The sequence below is a fragment of the Esox lucius genome, chromosome 5 (genome assembly GCF_011004845.1).
Source record: "Esox lucius isolate fEsoLuc1 chromosome 5, fEsoLuc1.pri, whole genome shotgun sequence".
Taxonomy (NCBI): Eukaryota; Metazoa; Chordata; class Actinopteri; order Esociformes; family Esocidae; genus Esox; species Esox lucius.
In genome coordinates this window covers 4,881,698-4,905,000 of record NC_047573.1, presented here as the reverse complement: position 1 = coordinate 4,905,000, position 23,303 = coordinate 4,881,698, and the positions used below count along the sequence as shown (strand labels likewise).

Below are 23,303 nucleotides of genomic sequence, written 5' to 3'. Positions count from 1 at the left end.
AAATTTTTATATTACTTAAGACCAATTCAAAAAAAATATTTGTAGAAAGGTTGGCCGACTGAAAAGTATGAACATGAAAAGAATGAGCATGTACAGCACTCAATACTTAGTTGGGACTCCTCTTGCCTGAATTACTGCAGCAATGCGGCGTGGCATGGAGTCGATCAGTCTGTGGCACTGCTCAGGTGTTATGAGAGCCCAGGTTGCTCTCATAGTGGCCTTCAGCTCTTCTGCATTGTTGGGTCTGGCGTATTGCATCTTCCTCTTCGCAATAAGCCCATAGATTTTCTATAGGTTTAAGGACAGGCGAGTTTGCTGGCCAATTAAGAACAGGGATACCATGGTCCTTAAACCAGGTACTGGTAGCTTCGGCACTGTGTGCAGGTGCCAAGTCCTGTCGGAAAATGAAATCTGCATCTCCATAAAGTTGGTCAGCAGCAGGAAGCATGAAGTGCTCAAAAACATCCTGCTAGACGGCTGCGTTGACTTAGGACCTCAGAAAACACAGTAGACCAACACCAGCAGATGACATGGCACCCCAAACCATCACTCACTGTGGAAACTTTACCCTGGACTTCAAGCAATGTGGATTCTCTTCCCCCAGACTCTGGGACCTTGATGTCCAAAGGAAATGCAAAATGTACTTTCATCAGAGAACATTACTCAGCAGCAGTCCAGTCCTTTTTGTCTTTAGCCCAGGCGAGACGCTTCTGACGCTGTGTCTTGTTCAAGAGTGGCTTGACACAAGGAATGCGACAGCTGAAACATGTCTTGCATACGTCTGTGCGTGGTGGTTCTTGAAGCACTGACTCCAGCTGCAGTCCATTCTTTGTGAATCTCCCCCACATTTTGAATGGGTTTTGTTTCACAATCCTCTCCAGGGTGCGTTTATCCCTATTGCTTGTACACTTTTTTCTACAACATCTTTTCCTTCGCTTCGCCTCTCTATTAATGTGCTTGGACACAGAGCTCTGTGAAAAGCCATCCTCTTTAGCTATGACCTTTTGTGTCTTGCCCTCCTTGTGCAAGGTGTCAATGGTCGTCTTTTGGACAGCTGTCAAGTCAGCAGTCTTCCCCATGATTGTTTTGCCTACAGAACTAGACTGAGAGACCATTTAAAGGCCTTTGCAGGTGTTTTGGGTTAATTAGCTGATTAGAGTGTGGCACCAGGTTTCTTCAATATTGAATCTTTTCACAATATTCACATTTTCTGAGATACTGAATTTGGGGTTTTCCTTAGTTGTCAGTTATAATCATCAAAATTAAAAGAAATAAACACTTGAAATATATCAGTCTGTGTGGAATGAATGTATACATTACACAAGTTTCACTTTTTGAATGGAATTACTGAAATAAATCAACTTTTTGATGATATTCTAATTATATGACCAGCACCTGTACTCATTGGGACATTTGGTCCAGATGAGTATAGTTAGACCTAAACACACACACACACACACACACACACACACACACACACACACACACACACACACACACACACACACACACACACACACACACACACACACACACACCTCTGTCTGTTCTCAATATTAAAGGTCATTTCAATGTCAACACCTGAGACAGGCAGACAAAAATTACTGCTGACTATCCTTCTGCTGTGGGACCTTAACCCAGAACATCTCTCTCTCCCCCTACTGGTGCTACTGCAGGAGGGACCTGAGCAAAATAAGAGTGAGGAAAGGGAAAGACAAGGGGACTGGCTTCGAGCCTACCATGAGAGTCTATTACCAGTCTGTTTGGTGTCCCCAGTGGAGAGAAACCACACCCACTTGAACAAAAGTCTCGACTTACACGTCCTTACAAATTCACTGATTGGACAAATTGAACACGGTCATACCCGGGTCGAGCCACTAGATGGCAGCGTGTGCACATCAAACGAACAAGTCAACAGGCCCTCTGCTAGCCAAACAATCAATGCTAACCCAGACAACATGCTAGTTATTCTATGTTGCTACATCCACTGTGGATGTGTTTTCTCAACCAGCTTCCTCTTTTATTCTCTCAGGAGTGAAAGAGTTGACTCTTGAAGAGATTCAAGTTTTATCTCGTCCAATAATATGAAATAGTTCCAGCTGTGTGTTGAGCAGGTGGGTAGAGTGGGAAGACACTCACATTTTCTATGACAAACGTCCACTCCTTGTCTTCAAACTCTTCGGCATGGGGGTCCTAGGATGGAAAGAAAGGAGAAGTACATGATTACATTTACAAAAATATATTTTACAAACATCAGAATGTGTTGTGTTGTCATGGGACATGTTGACAACTCATGAATCATTTATAAGTTCCATATTTAATTTTGAATTAACGGTAAATGTAATTAATTCACTTGTCCAAGGGTTGAAGCCACTGCGTTTTTCCCCTCCAAACAGTGACTGGGAAAGAAGTCTTATAAGAGCAGTACTCAGAGATAAATAACCCCAAATAACCCTGTACAGGGGATGGACAAAATAACAGAAACATCTAACAATATATTAAGATCAAGGACCTAATAAGGAGTATTAGGAAGAGAACAGCTCCAATCCATCTTGGAATGCTGTCATGCAAGTCCCGGTTTGTGTGTAGTGGGATATTCTTCAAGAAGATAAGAAGTTCTTTGAGGAACGAGCATGTGGAAATCTACTTCAGACTCTGAGGTCAAGAAGCACCCACAAAGGTTCAAAAGACGTTCAGATGTGGACATTGGATAGGCCAAGTGAGGGGTTTGACCTCACCCTGGGGTTCATAAAAACCCATCTAGAATTTGATAGAATTCTGGATGTGGGCATTATGCTGGAATACTGGAACTTGGAACAGTGCTTGAAGCGCAGGGTGCATCTGGTCCTGTAAAATGGCCTCATATTCCTTAGGATAAGTTAGCTATTTTTGAACCTGGGGCTTACTTACAGATAATCTAGCACGATCCTAGTATCTGGAGAATTTTTTTTCCTGTACATTATTACAGTTGTTTCCTGCAGTCTCTCTGCGGGCTCCAACGGAAGTGAACGGGGAAACCGATATAGCATTCTAAAATATGATACATTTGGTTTTCCAAAACAGTAAGGCAGATGACTGCCCATACCATTACAGATCCATCACAATGTTTAACAGATGACTGCCCATACCATTACATATAACCCACCATGTTTAACAGATGACAGCCCATACCATTACATATAACCCACCATGTTTAACAGATGACAGCCCATACCATTACATATAACCCACCATGTTTAACAGATGACTGCCCATACCATTACAGATCCATCAACATGTTTAACAGATGACTGTCCATAACAATACATATAACCCACCATGTTTAACAGATGACTGCCCATACCATTACAGGTCCCCCACCATATTTAACAGATGACTGCCCATACCATTACAGGTCCCCCACCATATTTAACAGATGACTGCCCATACCATTACAGATCCCCCACCATGTTTAACAGATGTCTGCCCATACCATTACATATCCATCAACATGTTTAACAGATGACTGCCCATACCATTACATATAACCCACCATGTTTAACAGATGACTGCCTATACCATTACAGATCCATCAATATGTTTAACAGATGACTGCCCATACCATTACAGATCCCCCACCATGTTTAACAGATGACTGCCCATACCAATACATATAATCCACCATGTTTAACAGATGACTGCCCGTACTATTACAGATCCATCAACATGTTTAACAGATGACTGCCCATACCATTACATATAAACCACCATGTTTAACAGATGACTGCCCATACCATTACATATAACCCACCATGTTTAACAGATGACTGCCCATACAATTACAGATCCCCCACCATGGTTGAAAGCTGACAGCAGGAGGCATCCTTTAGCTTTCTCCAGATGTAAGAAATATGATGAAAGAAGACTATGTATTGGTTGACTGCAGGCAACGGCATCTGTACAGAGCAGTAGACTAAACAGTACTAGCAGAGTTTTGTTATTTGTTTGTGTACATATGATATTTACCATATACTTTCTGGTAGACCTTTCCAAAGCTACAGGGACGCGGCACAACTTCAACAGACCTTCTACACACCCTTCTGAGTCGTAGCAGTAGACACACGTCTCAGTGACACAGTGGGAACAGCAACACCCCCTGTGCTCTCAATGTATTTGTGGAAGGTGTGTAAACGATGGCTTTGGAGGGGGGGGGGGGGGATGCTAGCGGAGGTCCTGAGAGGATCCTTTCCAAAAATGATATTCCATTTTTTCTGGAGGGCTACCTCACCTCGCCTCAGCTGGCTACCTCACCTCGCCTCAGCTGGCTACCTCACCTCGCCTCAGCTGGCTACAAACAGCTGCTAGTCCATCAGGATACTGAGAAATGTGTGTTCAGCATTCCCATACTAACATACACTGACTGAAAACATTGTCTTGCTTAAACTTAAGACATTTATCTACTACTTTGTTTCCAACACACACACACAGGACAGAGATGAGTGTGCTCAAGAGTAAACACACATTCCCCACCAGGATGGCCTGTCAGCAGGAGATCAGCTGGTTAAAATACCAAAGTCTACCGCCCCCACACACACAGACACACGAAGAGTGGTGAGAGATAGGCCAAGTGAGGGGGGGGGGGGGGGGGGGGGCAGGGCAGGGAGTTGGTTACCTTGAACAGTGTCACGGTGATCTCTATGTTCTCCGGTACCGGCCAAACCACCACCCCCCTGTAGGGGTTCTTGATGCCGGGCTGCCACCCATGAGACTAGAGGGAAACAAACAACAACAACAACAACAACACTTAAGACACGGAGAAGACCCACCACTCAGTCCACGCAGACCGACACACCTGAAATAAATCACAGACGCAACTACACACCGGGAGGTTCACATACTGAATGCTGATTGGTCGATAGCTGTGGTATGTGAGAACATGTACCGCGGGCATGACACCACATCATTCTTTATTGCCAATATACCACGGCTAAGTGAGCCTGGATATCCCATTCTTGCATGGTTACTAGAAGCAGCTCCTTGCCGTGGTATATTAGCAATATACCAAAGAACCCTAAGACTTTATTTGGGTTCTTACATAGATGAGGGCAGAACGGTGCGTGAGACCTGTAAGTTCTATCTGCACGTGGAACTCACCTTGGACGATTTCCGCCGGCTCCTCCGCGTCCACACCACCACCAGCTTGTCTGGTTGCCTGGCAACAGAGAGAGGGAGAACAGAGAGGGATGAGAATAGAGGGATGAGAAGACGAGAGCGGGCAGAGACTCAGTCAGACGACCAGTCCCACCAGTCCGTCAGACGACCAGTCCCACCAGTCCGTCAGACGACCAGTCCCACCAGTCCGTCAGACGACCAGTCGGTCAACCGACCAGTCCCACCAGTCCGTCAGACGACCAGTCCCACCAGTCCGTCAGACGACCAGTCCCACAGACGACCAGTCGGTCAACCGACCGGTCCGTCAGACGACCAGTCCCACCAGTCCGTCAGACGACCAGTCCCACCAGTCCGTCAGACGACCAGTCCCACCAGTCCGTCAGACGACCAGTCGGTCAACCGACCAGTCCCACCAGTCCGTCAGACGACCAGTCCCACCAGTCGGTCAACCGACCAGTCCCACCAGTCCGTCAGACGACCAGTCCCACCTGTCCGTGAGTCGGATGGATGTGACAGATATCCGGCTAACAGAGGCAGGTGCGACAAAGCGCCAAACGGTTCCACACTCTGTTCTGACTGATACCAGCGACCACAGCAGACATACGAATGAGGCGGCACAGGAGCTTGGTGCGGGCACACCCAAGGTTGTGGGTTCAAATCCTGCCCGGGCAACCAGTCTGTTTGTACAAACTAGTATGTACACTTGCAAACACCAATAACACACACACACACACACACACACACACACACACACACACACACACACACACACACACACACACACACACACACACACACACACACACACACACACACACACACACACACACACACACACACACACACACACACACACACACACACACACACACACACACACACACACACACACACACACACACACACACACACACACACACACACACACACACACACACACACACACACACACACACACACGGCAGTAGAAATACAGTAAAGAGACCAAGGTGTCCGATCTCACACGCACACGCGTGCACACACCAGTGCTGCAGTACAGTATGAATAAGTGATGAGTCTTGACCTAGTCTCTACAGACTGACAAAACACACACTCCCCACTCATGTTACATGAGCTAATAAACAGAAACAGAGCATAATGACACTATAAATGTCAGCCATACAGGAAGGCTAAAACACAACACCGCAGTCGGGCCAGAGGAAGACTCTGTGACTACCAGAGAGAACTCTATCAGAGTCACTAAACCGAGTCCCAAGTCCACTGACGCTCCAGTCCAAGTCGAGTCACGTCCAAGTTCAAGTCCTGGCCACCAGTGGACCAGGCTCAACAGTTATGGCAAAGTTGTGAAACAGAGGATTCTGGGTGCCCACAAAGAAAAGTACAATGTAGTGTGTGTGTGTATTGCATCATGCCTAAGGAAGAGCCAAGGGGGAAAATGAAATGAGTGACAAGAGTGTGTGGGTGAGAGAAAGTGAGAGAACAGAAAGAGGGAAGGAAAAACAGAGGGTGAATTAAAGAATAGGGCGACTGCATGGGAAGGTCCCACACAGAGAGGCCATTGTCCCACAAGACAGAACGCAGGTCATGTGAGAGACAGAGAGCAAAAGGCAGAATGCACGTCAAAAGGCAGAATGCACGTCATACGAGAGACAGAGAGCAAAAGGCAGAATGCACGTCATACGAGAGACAGAGAGCAAAAGGCAGAATGCACGTCATACGAGAGACAGAGAGCAAAAGGCAGAATGCACGTCATACGAGAGAGAGAGCAAAAGGCAGAATGCACGTCATACGAGAGACAGAGCAAAACAGCAGGCAAAAGAAATTGAGGGCAACTGAGACACAGTGAGACAATTTGGCATGAAGGGCTTTTGTAGACATGAAACAGACATCCACGTAGACACAGGGGTGAACAATTTAAATGATGTATGAAATGTACACAAACAAGTGTGCTGTTAAAATGTGCAATGCACCCGCATTAATTCAAGACCAGAACACAATTCGGAGTGACGAACGGCCTCGTTAACGTCGCAATACAAAGATACAATGAGGGCGTTAAAACAGCCTGCAGCACCCTAGACTACCAGTGTTCCAAAAAAGGTCCAGACACCAGGGTCTCAAACATAAATTAGACCCACAAAAACCTTGCCCAAGGGAAAAGGAAGAATAGTGCCGACAGTGCTTATAGAAAACCTAAAACCCCTTGAGCTTTCATGTTATGCCGAGTAAGTGTCTAAGAGTTTAATGCATTTACATTACGACCCCCCCCCCCCCCCCCCAACTCATCCACACTCCAAACCTAATAAGATTTTATCCTTTTGAAATGAAATTATGTATCACAAAAACATATGAGAGAGCAATATCCCAAACACTCCACAAAACGCAGCTGTGTGGTTGGGTGGCGAGAAGGAAGCCATTATTCAAAGAAAGCCCACATTGAATCCTATTTGAATCATGACCAAAAAAAACACTCAAGAGATTATGTACCTAAGAGGCAAAACCTTTTGTGGTCCGACAAAAAACTAAAACGGAACCATTTGGCCTAAATGCAAAGCATTACACTTGGCGGGAACCAGAAATGGCACAAAACCCAATGAATACCATACCTGCTGTACAAGACGGTAGTGGCAGCATCATGCTATGGGAATGCTTTTCATATATTTTTGCGGGGCAGGGTAGCCTGTGGTTAAAGCATCTGTCCAGTCCCAAAAGATTGCCAGAATCAAAACCCTGAGCCAGCATAGGAAAAGGTTTTGTTCTGCCCCAAAGTAAGGCAGTGAACCTGAATTGCTTCCAGTTAGCTGCTGAAAATGAGACTGTGTTCGCAGTCATACTAACCCGGTAAAATAAGGGCAATAATATCAATGTATCAATGTACAGAAAAGTGAATTGGGAAAACCAGCAGCCCTATGCAAGCAAGCTAACACTGGGATGGACATTCACCTTTCAGCATTATAATAATTACAAAAAACTGCTTTGTAAAGAAGAATGTTCAAATATTGCCAAGTGTAGGTGTAAGTTGGCACCAACCCCTCCCAACAGATTTACAGCTGTGATCGTGCAACAAGTATTAACTCGTAGCACAAACCTGCACAACAATATTTCAGTTTTCAATTTTTTTTCAATATGTTTATAAGTGGTTAAATTCTACAAAAACACTCCTCTCCCATTCCCAGATACTGTAAAGTCATTAATTAGTGAAAACTGCATTGCTCAAAGGAAGACCTTTCACTTTGCTTGCAAAGGGATTCAATTCAGCAACCTTTCATTTACTAGTCAGGTGCTCAAACCACAAGGCTGGCAACCAATCCTCAGTTTCTCACCCTGTACAAAAACACACACACAGACACCAGTTCCAGGACATCGCCTTCTCAATGCTCTTCCAATCAGTACCTCCAATACTTATGTTCCCTCCCCTCCAGAAACAGACAGACACAGAGCACACACCTTTGGGAGATTCTAGGCTACAGAGAATAAAATATCTGACAGAACAGTCACTTTGTTTTCAGATTTATTCTGTGTGACAGAACACCAACCAGACCTGATGCAGCATGCATTACGAGGTGTGTGTGTGTGTGTGTACAAAGCATTGTGACACACTCTCTTGCACCATATGAATCAAGGCAGAATTTCTCCATCTCACTCAATTGGGAGAGCGACATGGGAGCATGAAAAGCAGGGAGAAGGCTTGAGAAAATGAAGAACCACTGAGAGTAACTGACAACATAAACCAAGAAAGAGGAGAAATATTTACAGAAGAAAGGCCCCTTTAAATAAACAAGTAAAAGACAGAGGGAAACGAAGTGAGAGGGAGGCAGAGAGCAAGAAGGAGAGAAAGTGGGTCAGACACACATCGGAAGCTGCGATGTGATCTCACCAGGAGTTTCTCTCTGCATGCATGCAAACGCAAACACACGCATGCACGCACGCACGCACGCAGGATGTGGTAACTGGATGTGCAGGGCGTGACAGGATACTGAAGCTAACTATCTGCACTCAGAGGAAGCACTTGAGATATTATCCTACAGTGTGTGTGTGTGTGTGTGTGTGTGTGTCAAGGATAGGGAGGAACAACAAGGGTAGAAAGGTTGGAAGGAAGGAATGTTTAGGGGGGCAGTACAGAGCAAAGATCCACACTTGTTTCAGCATTTCAGAGCTGTCCGCCTCCCTTTCAGTCTGTCTATCCAAGACTGGGAGATGCAGATTAAAACTATGAATTGAGAGGGAGAACAGGGAGAAAAGAGCGGGACAATTCTGTCCCGACAAAGAAAGAGGTCCAGCTAAGTGGTTGGGTTCAGGGATTTGCAACAGAACATATGTCACAATATGGGGCTGTTGTTAGAATAGCTCAGGGTCTCAACAGGCACATAGAAACATATCAGATGGAAATACAAATGTGTATGTGCGAGTAAAATAAGTGAGAAAGACAATGGTTGAGCCTAGTCATTTTTGGGTTTTTTCCTCTAATCTCCCATGTTCTCTCACTGGCTGACTGGCTGGCGTAATGGAAATTTTTCTTTTTATTGAGTTACAACAATAAAACCCTATTTTATTGTCCCTAAGTGGACACAGCCGGGGAGACCACCTGCAGACCCAGCAGCAGAGATGGAGATAAAGACACAGCCACAGTGCTTGAGACAGGTCAGCCTGTAACCAGGCAAGAAGCGTCCAAGAACCACTCTATCCGGACATCAGAGTATCTCTGGAGAGATGGGTGAACCTGCCAGGAGGTCTACTATCTCCGGAGTACTCCATCAAATCGGGACTTTGTGGTAAAGTGGCTTGACGGAGGCCACTCCTGAGTAAAGGGTTTATGAGATACGACATGGTGCCCTGAAGGACACCGGCAGTCAGGTGAAAACAAGGTACGGCCACCAATCATCACCTGGCAAACACTCCCTCCACAGAAATGGCGGCGGGAGCATCATGCCATGGGATGTTTCGCAGTGACAGACACTCGAGAACTAGTTGTCAATAGACTGGCACATATTTCTACAGATGTATTCTCACTTTGGTGTGTTCTTTATAGATTGGGGCTGCCCACCCCTGTTCCTGGTTTTTTATCAGTAAACTACAATAATGATCTAAATGAGAAGCTAAATTAAGTTAGTCAAAACTGGGGTTGAAGAGAGAATCTACAAGACGGTAGATCTCCAGGAACAGTATTGGCCAGCAATGGTGTAGACTGATGGCAAAAGAATGTAATCATAAATTTAGTTTATATAACAAAATGTGAAGTGAAGGGGTCTGAATACTTTCCGAATACACACATGACCGTATAAAGCAGTCTGCGTTCTTCATTTCACCAGTCACATTGCTTTGCATTATGAAGCTCTCCAGAAGAGTTGAGCCAATCACATAGTTTAGCATGGCAGCCAGCAAGAGCAACATATTTGGTTCAACATGCTAGTTGACCAAGTGGCTGAATAAGAAGTTCGGCATTAAGTTTGTCATGTTTGAGAAGCCAAACATCTTTGAATGAGTTCCCGTACAGCTGCCAGTTGCTATATTTATCTTCTCTAAACATTCAACTCTCCCCTCAGCCAAGCCTTGATAACCCAGCCTGAGAATGCCCTAGTAAGTGTACTGTAGCCTACGCAAAACATAGTGCTTCCTTCAGAAAAATTAGGATAATTCACAGTGGACTCTCATCCAAATACTGCTTTCCCTAGACCTAAAGTCAGCTGCTAACGTATAATCTGACGGGTCGTCTCTGCAGTCGGAATAATTTGTTTGGGCTCATCGGCAATGAATGGTTTTCAGCTCTGAATCTACGGGAATATCGACAGTCCTTCAGGCAAATTCTATTGCGGGGTTGTGATAACAAACATGCAATAGGCTCCATGCGTCTTAATGGCCCCTTTGTACTCTGACAGGACTACAAACACCTCCAGGGTGAGGGAAAGGCATGGTGAGGATGTGCCAATCTGGACACCAAATGTACCTTAGAAATATTTTTTAATTATTAAATTCGAGTAAACTTGGGCAGTACATCTTTAAATCTGGATACAAACTACCTCAAAAAACAGAGTTAACGCACCAACAATTTCAGTCTTACCTCAGTTTTTATCAGTTAACTAAAACTCGGGACAACAACGATTTTTTTGATTTTGCATAAGACGAACGGCAATGGCAAGCCCCGATGAATTATGATTATATAGAAAACATAATTACTAAAATGTGACTAAAATGTTTGTAATGTTAGTGAATCACTTCAGTCATTACTTTTATGAAATAACAAATATCTGGGTTCCCAATCTTAATTCCATCATGTGCACAGAGCACCAGATAGCCTTGTGCAATTACTGTCGACTTGCAGTCCAGGGTTACAATCGACTGGAAAAAAAAAAACGAAAATGACTTAAAAGCTGCCAAAATTACAAGTGCTCCGAGAGACCTTTTATTCTAATGTAATCACGCAAAACTGATTCGTCTAGGTATGCCACAACCAGGGCTCGACAACATCGATGGCCACGGTAAGGTAAAAAGTTAAGTTGGGACTACTAAAACTAGCAAGTCACAGTCTCGATCGGGCCACTGCAAAATAAAATAATGGAGATTGAAAAAAATTATAAACGCATTATGAACTCAACATCCTCCAGTAGTTTTGTAATCTGGCACACGACAACTACCTTGCAGCTCCTTTCACGCACTGTTGAGAGTTGGGCAGTGATGTGACGCGTCGGTCTGGTATTGTTTTTGAATAAAACATTTAAAACCTTGCGCGAGCCACTCAACTGAAGAAGGCAGCATAGCACAATCTCGAACGAAAGCGAACATTTTTACCTCAGTGCAAAAATGAATTTACCCGTTTCGGCTTCGATGGAACCCAAATGCACCGTGTTGTCTGTGGTAAGCTCCCGGCTGGAGCGGACAAATGTGGGTATTTTTACAAAGGCACTGTCAACTTTCGCTAACAGTCCCTGACCTGCCATGCCATGCCATTAGCAAACAGCACCTGGTCCTCATGACAGCCAAGCAGGTGGCTGACAATCCGTCTTCAGAGCCCTTGACCTTACTGGTCAGGAATTTAAATGCAGATGCCCACTGGGTGATTGCACAACATAAAACAACCGCATACCTAGTAACTAAAACGGACCAGTCTGTTGCCTTGGGGATGAATGAGTTAGTGTTTTGTTTAAAAGTCAAATGTTTTGTTGACTCATCTTTTTATTCACTTTCATAATTAGAAATGTGGAAAAAAAATATAATTGTTTTAATGTTTTATCCATATCCATAATGAATTTCATAAAGGACTAATCATGTAAAGTAACATGTATTTGGTAGCATGTGGTAACACTGATAAATTAAAACTTTTGGAAGGAGGGACAATATAAACGTTTTCAGGGGCAGTAAGTTTCCCATTGTTTTAACAGTGAGCTCTGGGCAATACACTATCATACATGGGATTTTTCCTCTTCCCAGCATATAATGCATTTGTCTGCATTTCAAGGTTATTTCAGGTAGTAACCTACCCTTTACCCAATAACCCCATGTACCCGACAAGACTCTCTCAACACTTAAGCTTTTCTTAAAATTGCATTACCTAAACAGGCAGCATCATTTCCACACCACGTGGAAATTAACCAAGCTAAACAGTTCCAAGTCTATTCCCAAGCCAGCTATGGGGAAGACAAGTGCTACTCTACCCTCCCCTGGGAGACCGCCAGCCGCTCAGTGTTTATTTGATCTATTGCACGGCTAGCGCACCTGAGTCAACATATCAGCAACTCTACTGGCCCTTGAATAGGTGAAGCTAGTACGGAGCACAAAAATGTAGCCTACCATGCAACTACTCCCCAGGGGAACGGTTAGAGAATCCGCAGAGTAGTTGCATGGTAAGCTGTTTACCCAGGTTGCTAGAACCTGCAGAGTAGTTGCACGGTAGGCTGTTAACCCAGGTTGCTAGAACCTGCAGAGTAGTTGCATGGTAGGCTGTTTACCCAGGTTGCTAGAACCTGCAGAGTAGTTGCATGGTAGGCTGTTTACCCAGGTTGCTAGAATCCGCAGAGTAGTAGCATGGTAAGCTGTGTACCCAGGTTGCTAGAATCTGCAGAGTAGTTGCATGGTAGGCTGTTTACCCTGGTTGCTAACATGAAAGCGAGCTTGCAGCCCAACTACAGACTGTTTGCACCCAAAGCCGTAGAACAGGCGAACGGCAAAAAGAGATGTAATTTTGACCCAAAGGAATGTTAAATTCCACTCCCCCTCAATAACCCGCAGGCATCCAACCCAATGCAGGACGCTACGTCCCAGCTCCAGCATCATGAAAGTTATGAGTCCATGTCCTCACCCTCCTGGAATTCCTCGGCAGCGGCGCTGGTGAAAGTGGGTGGGCCGAAGCCCTCTATGACCGGAAGGCCCGGTCTCCACCTGCTCCCTGGCAGGTTCCCAAACGAGCCTGGTAGTTCAGCAAGGTCTCCCTCCCCACAGCACTCGGTCTCAAAGTAAAACGCATGCCCGCGTTTGGGTAAGCGCTTAGGCCGGAAAATATTTGGGACTTGTTTCAGAACACAGACAAAATTATGATAATCGGTATTACATGCTTTTACCCCATTTTTGCCTGCACCCAAATGTATGGCCCCGTCTCATCCCAACAAATACAAGGCTGGTTCTGAAGAGTTGAAGATGGAGACGGGTCCTCTGCTACTCCCACAGACCAACATGACGCTGAAATGCGTCCGGACTCAATTATAAAAGCATGAGACGCAGTGACCTGGACACAGTCAGCGAGAGTCAGAGAGGCCACGTCGGACTAACAGACTGACATGTGTCTCTTGAGAACAGGGCCTGTAACACTAGGAGAACTATTTCCCTGATGGCAGTATGAAATGTTGCCTTTGTGTCAAAGACTCTGCATGTTGCTGAAAGAGACGTGAATGGTGTTGGTGTGTGTGTGTTGGTGTGTGTGTGTGATGGTACACATTGAGAGTGCTCCCGACATGGAGCAGTTAGGTGGAAAAAAAGACTAGAGGAGACAGAGAGAAATATGAAAACAGTTCCACGGTCAGAAGGGTGTACACAGCTGCCACACAAAAAGCCACACTGCATTACAGGTCTGTTCTGTCACATTACACCCCTGGGGTAATGGGTTACGATGGACCAACTGGACTGTCACTGCATTACAGGTCTGTTCTGTCACATTACACCCCTGGGGTAATGGGTTACGATGGACCAACTGGACTGTCACTGCATTACAGGTCTGTTCTGTCACATTACACCCCTGGGGTAACGGGTTACGATGGACCAACTGGACTGTCACTGCATTACAGGTCTGTTCTGTCACATTACACCCCTGGGGTAACGGGTTACGATGGAACAACTGGACTGTCACTGCATTACAGGTCTGTTCTGTCACATTACACCCCTGGGGTAACGGGTTACGATGGACTAACTGGAATGTCACTGCATTACAGGTCTGTTCTGTCACATTACACCCCTGGGGTAAAGGGTTACGATGGACCAACTGGACTGTCACTGCATTACAGGTCTGTTCTGTCACATTACACCCCTGGGGTAAAGGGTTACGATGGAACAACTGGACTGTCACTGCATTACAGGTCTGTTCTGTCACATTACACCCCTGGGGTAAAGGGTTACGATGGAACAACTGGACTGTCACTGCATTACAGGTCTGTTCTGTCACATTACACCCCTGGGGTAAAGGGTTACGATGGAACAACTGGACTGTCACTGCATTACAGGTCTGTTCTGTCACATTACACCCCTGGGGTAATGGGTTACGATGGACTAACTGGACTGTCACTGCATTACAGGTCTGTTCTGTCACATTACACCCCTGGGGTAAGGGGTTACGATGGAACAACTGGATTATCAAACACACAAGCGGGTTTCGCCTTAACTGAAGCAGCAATCCTTGCTAGAGCCACACAAACTTGTCGTGTCCTTATTGTACAATGATGTGAAAAAATACACAACCCTGGTAAGTATTACCAGCACTGTTTCAACTGTGTCACATTCATGTTTTTGTTTTTTTTGCCCGGCCCTCTTCAACTCCCCTCAGACCATTTTCACAGGTCTAAGATCTGTTGCAAAGTCTAAGTACAGTTCAGCTTGCCCTTTTCCCCATCAAAACCAGGGGCTTCACCAGACCAGTGCTTTCAGGGCTTTTTTGGTTAGCCCAGAGCCCTCCAAGAAGACATTAACGCAGCGTGTGTTATGAAACACACACACAATGTGAAACAATGAGAGCTTCGTTTTCATGGTGCACATTTTTAATTGCATAGGGTTGTTTGGTATATCAGCAGAGCATGTCAGGCCAAAGAAGCTCTTATTTACACCTGATTCTAATTTTCGTAATTTTATGTGATGGTAAAGTTAGTATTGTACTAACTTTTACAACAATTAAATTGGTATTCCTATTTTGAGGTCCATATCTTCCCATCTATTCCTTTGCCGTTTGAAACCAAAGCTCACATTCGAGTCTTCAGAACAGTATGGCTATTTCTTTGAGACTGGCAAAAAGGTTGGACGAGAATTAACAAAGATAAAATAATCTGGAAGATGCCAAACATGAGCGTGAGAACACCAATAAATCATCTTCTATTTGCGAAGTACTCCAATTCAAATTGCATCCCCTATGTAATAAGCAGGTTTCTGCGTTTGTATGGTGGAAATCTTACATAGGGCACATTTTAACTGTGCTACATTTATCAATTAATTGAAATTTTGCTGTAATAACCACGTCTGCATGTGAAAGAAAAACTATACACAGGGTCTACTTCCTTTTTCACATGACTGTACAACAACAGATCCATGATATCAGTGCTCTGTCCACTCACTCGGTTCATATAACACTCTCCCTCCCCCAAGCCCCTCTCTACAACACATCACACAGATCTCATGAGCAAAGCATCTCATTCCAGCGATGGTCACCAGACGCTCCTTGCTTCTCATCCATTAGTCAGGCGTTGCATTCGGATGATTACAGGATCGTCACAACACCAGCCATGACACGGCCATTTGTTTCAGTTGAAGACCTTCTCTAACATAATTCTCAAGCAGGAGTAATTATTCCAAAGACTGACACATACATGATCGCCACTAATAGACACCGTTTAGCAGATGCAATAAATAAATAAAAACACTAGGTATATAAGAGTAGCAGGCCAAATCGTCCGGGGAAGCCTATTATATACACTGATTCCATTACTGCCTGCAGAGCCCTAGGTTCTGCAAAGCGAGGTGGGCCCAGCGGACCACATGGTCATCTATGTATCAGGCCACGTGCACGCACGTACCAGAGAATACCCTGAGCAAGAAGTCCGATTAATCTACTGTAAAGGGCAAGGGCAGAAAATATCAAAGGGGTGAGAATGTTCCGGAAACAATCTACCTCATACAAGGCTTTCTTCAGGGGCCTAGAAGAGGACCTGAAGTCCTCCTAGAGGGTGAGAAAACCAGGGGCACACCACGGGCTTACACTAACCCCTGACCCCTGACCCCTGACCAGCACACAACTCTGTGCAAACAAACCGTTATGGCTTCTGACTGAGGTAGATCCCCCAGACGCTTTCATTCCTGGGATCCCTTTTCCCGCCTCCCCCTGTCAAAAGTCCCCGGAATGAGAGAAATCTAATGGGGGTGGACATCTGCCACTCCCCCATCCAAGTGATCTAGAGTCTGCAGGCAAAGAGGACCCAAGGAACCAAACAAACTGTCCCAGAGGCTCCGCCTACAGCCTACCCGGGTCCATCTCCGCCCCTCCGGAAGGAAGACATTTTTGCCATGCCATTCCCCCGACACGTTAACGTCTGTCCCACATCGCAGGCATGTAGGCGTACGAAGTCACCGCGGAAAAACACGGCCGCAGGGCAGACCGGCGGCATAACACACCCACGGTACAATCTGCAGGCTTTAAGGACACGGCCGCAATCGGGCGGGGCAGAGTTCACTCAGCTACGCGGGGGACCGACACCGCAAGGCAAGTGTTCATATCACAAAGATATTTTGTGACTCTGGTCACAAGATTGACAGTGTAAAATCTCAGTCCAGCTGTAAAGTCCCATTATGCAAGAGTGGGAAAACAATGACATCCATTTAAGGGCAACAGAGCAGTGCACTTGGCTCTCCAAACGACCGGCTGCACACCTCAACCTCCTTCTGATTGGCGGTGACATGTCCGAGGCAGGCTGAGGTCACGTCGTGACAGTGTGTTTTTAGGGGAGCTTCGCAATTTCCAATGTGTGATCATGTGTCCAGGGGGTCCCTTTAATATTTACTTACCCGCCCATGACCACGCTACACATGCAGGCTATGCCAGCCATTCTCACCATATTCATCCCTGACAGTGTACTTTTCTCCTACACACTCCACCCTTCTTTTCTGCAGCCGAATTCTGTTGCCCAACTTACCAAAGGCCATACAATGAGTTCAGATTGGTCTAACAACCAAAGGGAGACATAAGAAACTCACAGCAGGACGCTGAACAGAGTCCTGAGCTTTGCGCATCAAAGTTATTCTGAGACACACAGACAGACAGAGAGGACACACACACACAGACAGACAGGACACACACACACACACAGACAGACAGGACACACACACACACACAGACAGACAGGACACACACACACACACACACACAGACAGACAGGACACACACACACACAGACAGACAGGACACACACACACACACAGACAGACAGGACACACACACACACAGACAGACAGGACACACACACACACACACACACAGACAGACAGGACACACACACACACAGACAGACAGGACACACACACACACAGACAGACAGGACACACACACACACAGACAGACAGGACACACACACACACACAGACAGACAGGACACACACACACAGACAGACAGGACACACACACACACACAGACAGACAGGACACACACACAGACAGACAGGACACACACACACACAGACAGACAGAGACAGGACACACACACACACAGACAGACAGAGACAGGACACACACACACACAGACAGACAGAGACAGGACACACACACACACAGACAGACAGAGACAGGACACACACACACAGACAGACAGAGACAGGACACACACACACAGACAGACAGAGACAGGACACACACACACAGACAGACAGACAGACAGAGACAGGACACACACACACAGACAGACAGACAGAGACAGGACACACACACACAGACAGACAGACAGAGACAGGACACACACACACAGACAGACAGACAGAGACAGGACACACACACACAGACAGACAGACAGAGACAGGACACACACACACAGACAGACAGACAGAGACAGGACACACACACACACACACACACACAGACAGACAGAGACAGGACACACACAGACAGACAGACAGACAGAGACAGGACACACACACACACACAGACAGACAGACAGACAGAGACAGGACACACAGACAGACAGACAGACAGAGACAGGACACACACACACACACACACAGACAGACAGACAGAGACAGGACACACACAGACAGACAGACAGACAGAGACAGGACACACACAGACAGACAGACAGACAGACAGAGACAGGACACACACACACAGACAGACAGACAGACAGAGACAGGACACACACAGACAGACAGACAGACAGACAGAGACAGGACACACACAGACAGACAGACAGACAGACAGAGACAGGACACACACAGACAGACAGACAGACAGACAGAGACAGGACACACACACACAGACAGACAGACAGAGACAGGACACACACACACACACAGACAGACAGAGACAGGACACACACACACAGACAGACAGACAGAGACAGGACACACACACACAGACAGACAGACAGAGACAGGACACACACACACAGACAGACAGACAGAGACAGGACACACACACACAGACAGACAGACAGAGACAGGACACACACACACAGACAGACAGACAGAGACAGGACACACACACACAGACAGACAGACAGAGACAGGACACACACACACAGACAGACAGACAGAGACAGGACACACACACACAGACAGACAGACAGAGACAGGACACACACACACAGACAGACAGACAGAGACAGGACACACACACAGACAGACAGACAGAGACAGGACACACACACACAGACAGACAGACAGAGACAGGACACACACACACAGACAGAGACAGGACACACAGGACACAGACAGACAGGGACAGGACACAGACAGACAGGGACAGGACACAGACAGACAGGGACAGGACGGACACAGGACGGACACAGACAGACAGGACGGACACAGACAGACAGGACGGACACAGACAGACAGGACGGGACACAGACAGACAGGACGGGACACAGACAGACAGGACGGGACACAGACAGACAGGACGGGACACAGACAGACAGGACGGGACACAGACAGACAGGACGGGACACACACAGACAGGACAGGACACACACAGACAGACAGGACAGGACACACACAGACAGAGAGGACACACACAGACAGAGAGGACACACACAGACAGAGAGGACACACACAGACAGAGAGGACAAACACAGACAGAGAGGACACACACAGACAGAGAGGACACACACAGACAGAGAGGACACACACAGACAGAGAGGACACACACAGACAGAGAGGACACACACAGACAGAGAGGACACACACAGACAGAGAGGACACACACAGACAGAGAGGACACACACAGACAGAGAGGACACACACAGACAGAGAGGACACACACAGACAGACACAGACATGATTCTGGTTCTGTGTGCACATATTTGTATCCCACTCCTGCATTTCAAAATCACAGCACTTCCAATCTAGTGTGATACATACAAAAAGTTGATTAATAGGGTACTTGTCTAGACATCTTTAGCAGGCCTAGTAATGTCCTGTTTGCGGAACACAGCACATGAAGAATCATTATTTGTTTCTCAAAGTGACTTTTTACTTTTTTGTCTCACTTCAATTCAACAGCTGGGCCAGACAAATTTCCTCACCAGAACTGGGCTGACAGTCCATCGCGTCCACACAAACAAACACATCACACATGTACATAAACAAACGGGTTTCCCGCTAGTGCGGTGAGTGTTCACTTGGACCCGAATATCGCAACCGGTGAAATTCGGCCCCTGAATATGTAACCCACGCCAACTTAAACAGTTGCTTGACAAATGAATACCCGGCATGAATTAAACATTGAAACTGACATGTTTAAGAAACAACACAAAATAAATGCAGGCGAAATGAACGTCTGCGAATAATTAACAGGGCCATTCACCCCTAGTAAAAAGAACTAGCAGCAGCGACATATCCAAGACACACTTATGCTTGATGACATATCCGGTATTCGATTAAGATGTATGAGTCAATAACTGAGTGTATAGGACGTATGTGTCCCAACTCACCATTTCTTTGAACACTCCACCATAAGTTCCTGATAGGAAGCCACGAACTGGAACTTCGACGCATGTTTCCCCACACGTTGTAATCTTTTCCACACCGAAGCCATTATATTTGTTTAGGGAAAGTTCTTGTATGACTCCGTATAACCCGTGGTGAATGGTCGCTTATTTTCTTTCCTTCTGTCGATTCCCCCTCGCAGTCACTTGAATGTTTAGACGTATCCCAGAAAAGAGAAGCTCCTGCGTAGATACATTGTTAATATTTTACAAAAATATACAAAAACCCGTAGAATCCAATGTCAGCGGACTGTCTCGCCGTGGCGGTGCCATGCCTCTAAAAACATCCCGAGAAAACTGGGTGAAGGCTCGTGCAATCAATGGCGCGTAGGCTGTCAGATACGACGGTGACCATAATGGAAAGTAAAAATAAAATAAAAAATTAGAGAATAGTACAAAAGGAATTAATCTCTGGCTCTGGTATTCCGTTCTTCTTTACGTCGAAACACCTACAAATAGGAGAAAAAGGACCAGACTTACAACATGCAACACCGAATGGGAGAACAGGAGATTGCCTGCTGCAACGAACACACCCGAGATTGTGCAGTACTTGGGGATTGTATCAACCTCAGACGCTGAGTGAGGTCAGCATGAAGTGATAAAGACATATGAACGTGAATTCACAACATAACTGTTATTCATTGTTTGTTGCAAGACTACTACTGTTCACATCACGATAACAGAAACGATAAACTCATCGTAGCTTGTGCATAGAGGATCGTCATTTGGCAAGGCACATTCCACGCCACATTCCTTGGGGTAGACCGCACCATAACACGTCTGGATGTGCTCCAACCGAGGCGATACCATCTACCGGTTAGGAAATACAATATTTAGCTAGACGAAGTGGATTTGTTTAAAATCAATAAACCATTACGCGTATTCTTGCAAAACAATAGAAATGGTTGGACACATTGTTATCTTGCCGAAGAGTAATTTAATGACTATTGTTTTCTTGGCTGAAAATGTGGTTTAATGCACATGCAAATCGGTCACCAACGGGGAAACCATATATCTGAACACGTGGGCCTTTATTGTTTGTGTGGCATTCCAGAAGAACACCAAGTCTAATTTGGAAAGACTAAAACAAGTGACAATGTTAGGCGCTGATGAATGGGTGGTGGTGGCTGCAGCAACTGGCTACAGTCATTGTACTTTTAATTATTGCATAGCCCATTTGTTACGTTTGGAGTAGCAATACTCGATACATATACGGGTACAGGGACCTTTAATGCGTATTGTAGCTAAAGTAATTACATAACCCTCACCGCTATCTGGGATAGGTCCACGCGGACAAACACTTAAGAGAGTTCCAGGTGGAACTTCAGGCAATGATATCAAGCGCAACGTTATCTTATCCAGGTATCTAGATAGACCATATATAAATACGCGGGGCCTCAACATCAAACCTAAAGATAGTCATTAATGTTACACTGACTAAAAACCTAAAGCAAATCTTTTGCCGGCTAGTGGTGGCTAACCGCGTACTACTAGCCGTAGTTTGCTTCTTTGCTTGCTTGCTAGCTATCCGTTAGGAGGAAGGGAATTCAAAATTGCCTCTTCTAGCGATGTGCAACCTTGCCAAATTCAGCCACTTTACGTAGCCACAAAAACATATGACTAAAAAGAGTAGTTAACAAGCTTGATACGTACCTTTAAATATGGGCTAAAATAGCTAGCAGGGTAGCCAACAGGCTGTCTATAGGTTTGTAACCAGCAAGCTAGCTAGCCAGCCAGCTAATTATCGTCTAGCTTTGCAGCAGTATTAGCCATTCAGCTAGTCAGTGCTAGCCAGCTAGCCCAACGCACGGAAATAGTTATCCCGACCGCCAGCAAACAGCAGGATTCGGCTTCCTCCCAGGTGATAACAGAGACTACATGAAGATGAGTTCTTCCAAGACGTGTGCTAGCTGAACTTGTGCTTGTATCAAAACAAAGTAAACTAAAAGTATTCCAACCCGGGAGTCAAATTCCAACAAACGCTTTTTACTGACACCATCCACATACACAGTCCAGACACTCAATCCCTCCATGAATTTTTCCCAACACACACACACAGGAGGACTTGTGTTACACTACGAAGAACCGCCTCCTAGGCCCTTCCCATTGGCTATTTTTTGTGTGACATTTCGTGGCTCTTGAATGATTCATGAGGACTCTTTGTATTTCCATTTTCCCATTGGCCTAGTAATACTTCAATCAAATAAATGTAATCACAACTCCCAGGACAGTAATCATGGTCCCGGTACTGAAAATAACCACAGGTTTTTGTATTGGTCAACAAGCTAAACCAGGGTGTATGTTGTATATATAAAGGGACTTAACTGTGGATGTCCAACAGGTCAATCAAGGCCTTAGTTATTTTAGTTTCAAGTACTGGTGAGGATTAAACAAGGGAAACACAGAATGTCATCCCTTTTAGAGGGAAGAAGAATGTCTGATACTAACAGGAACAAAAAAGATACGCATGAAACCCGTAAAAAGAACTGGAATGGGAATATCGATGTACATCCGGGATGGGCTGCAAGTAAAATCTCATTTTATACTTTAACAAATACTCAAATGTAATTATGATGGAGGTGCTAGACAACATTTAGAGACAGAATACAGAACAAACAAATCAAGTTTGCATACTATAAAATACAATTGGCTGTGAGCGTATGTTATGATGTGAGATGATGTCACATAAGTGGTTGATAATTAATAAACACACATCCACGATTGACC

General features: G+C 45.5%; 1 protein-coding gene across 3 annotated transcripts in view; it reads right to left on the bottom strand.

The window, feature by feature from the left end:
- Window positions 1-22,636, bottom strand: part of ehbp1 (EH domain binding protein 1) — a 147,257-nt gene extending 124,621 nt beyond the window's left edge. For 2 of the 3 annotated variants that reach the window (XM_029119964.2, XM_034292259.1), the window contains exons 1-5: window positions 22,230-22,635; window positions 20,523-21,025; window positions 5,134-5,191; window positions 4,652-4,747; window positions 2,140-2,193 (exon numbers count right to left, since the gene is read on the bottom strand). In XM_029119964.2, coding sequence (XP_028975797.2) covers window positions 2,140-2,193; window positions 4,652-4,747; window positions 5,134-5,191; window positions 20,523-20,626 — 312 coding nt within the window. In that variant the 5' untranslated portion in view covers window positions 20,627-21,025; window positions 22,230-22,635. Of the gene's footprint in view, window positions 1-2,139; window positions 2,194-4,651; window positions 4,748-5,133; window positions 5,192-20,522; window positions 21,026-22,229 lie in introns of all 3 variants that reach the window. The other variant, XM_034292258.1, reaches the window with a different exon arrangement.
- Between the last annotated feature and the right edge of the window lie 667 nt (window positions 22,637-23,303).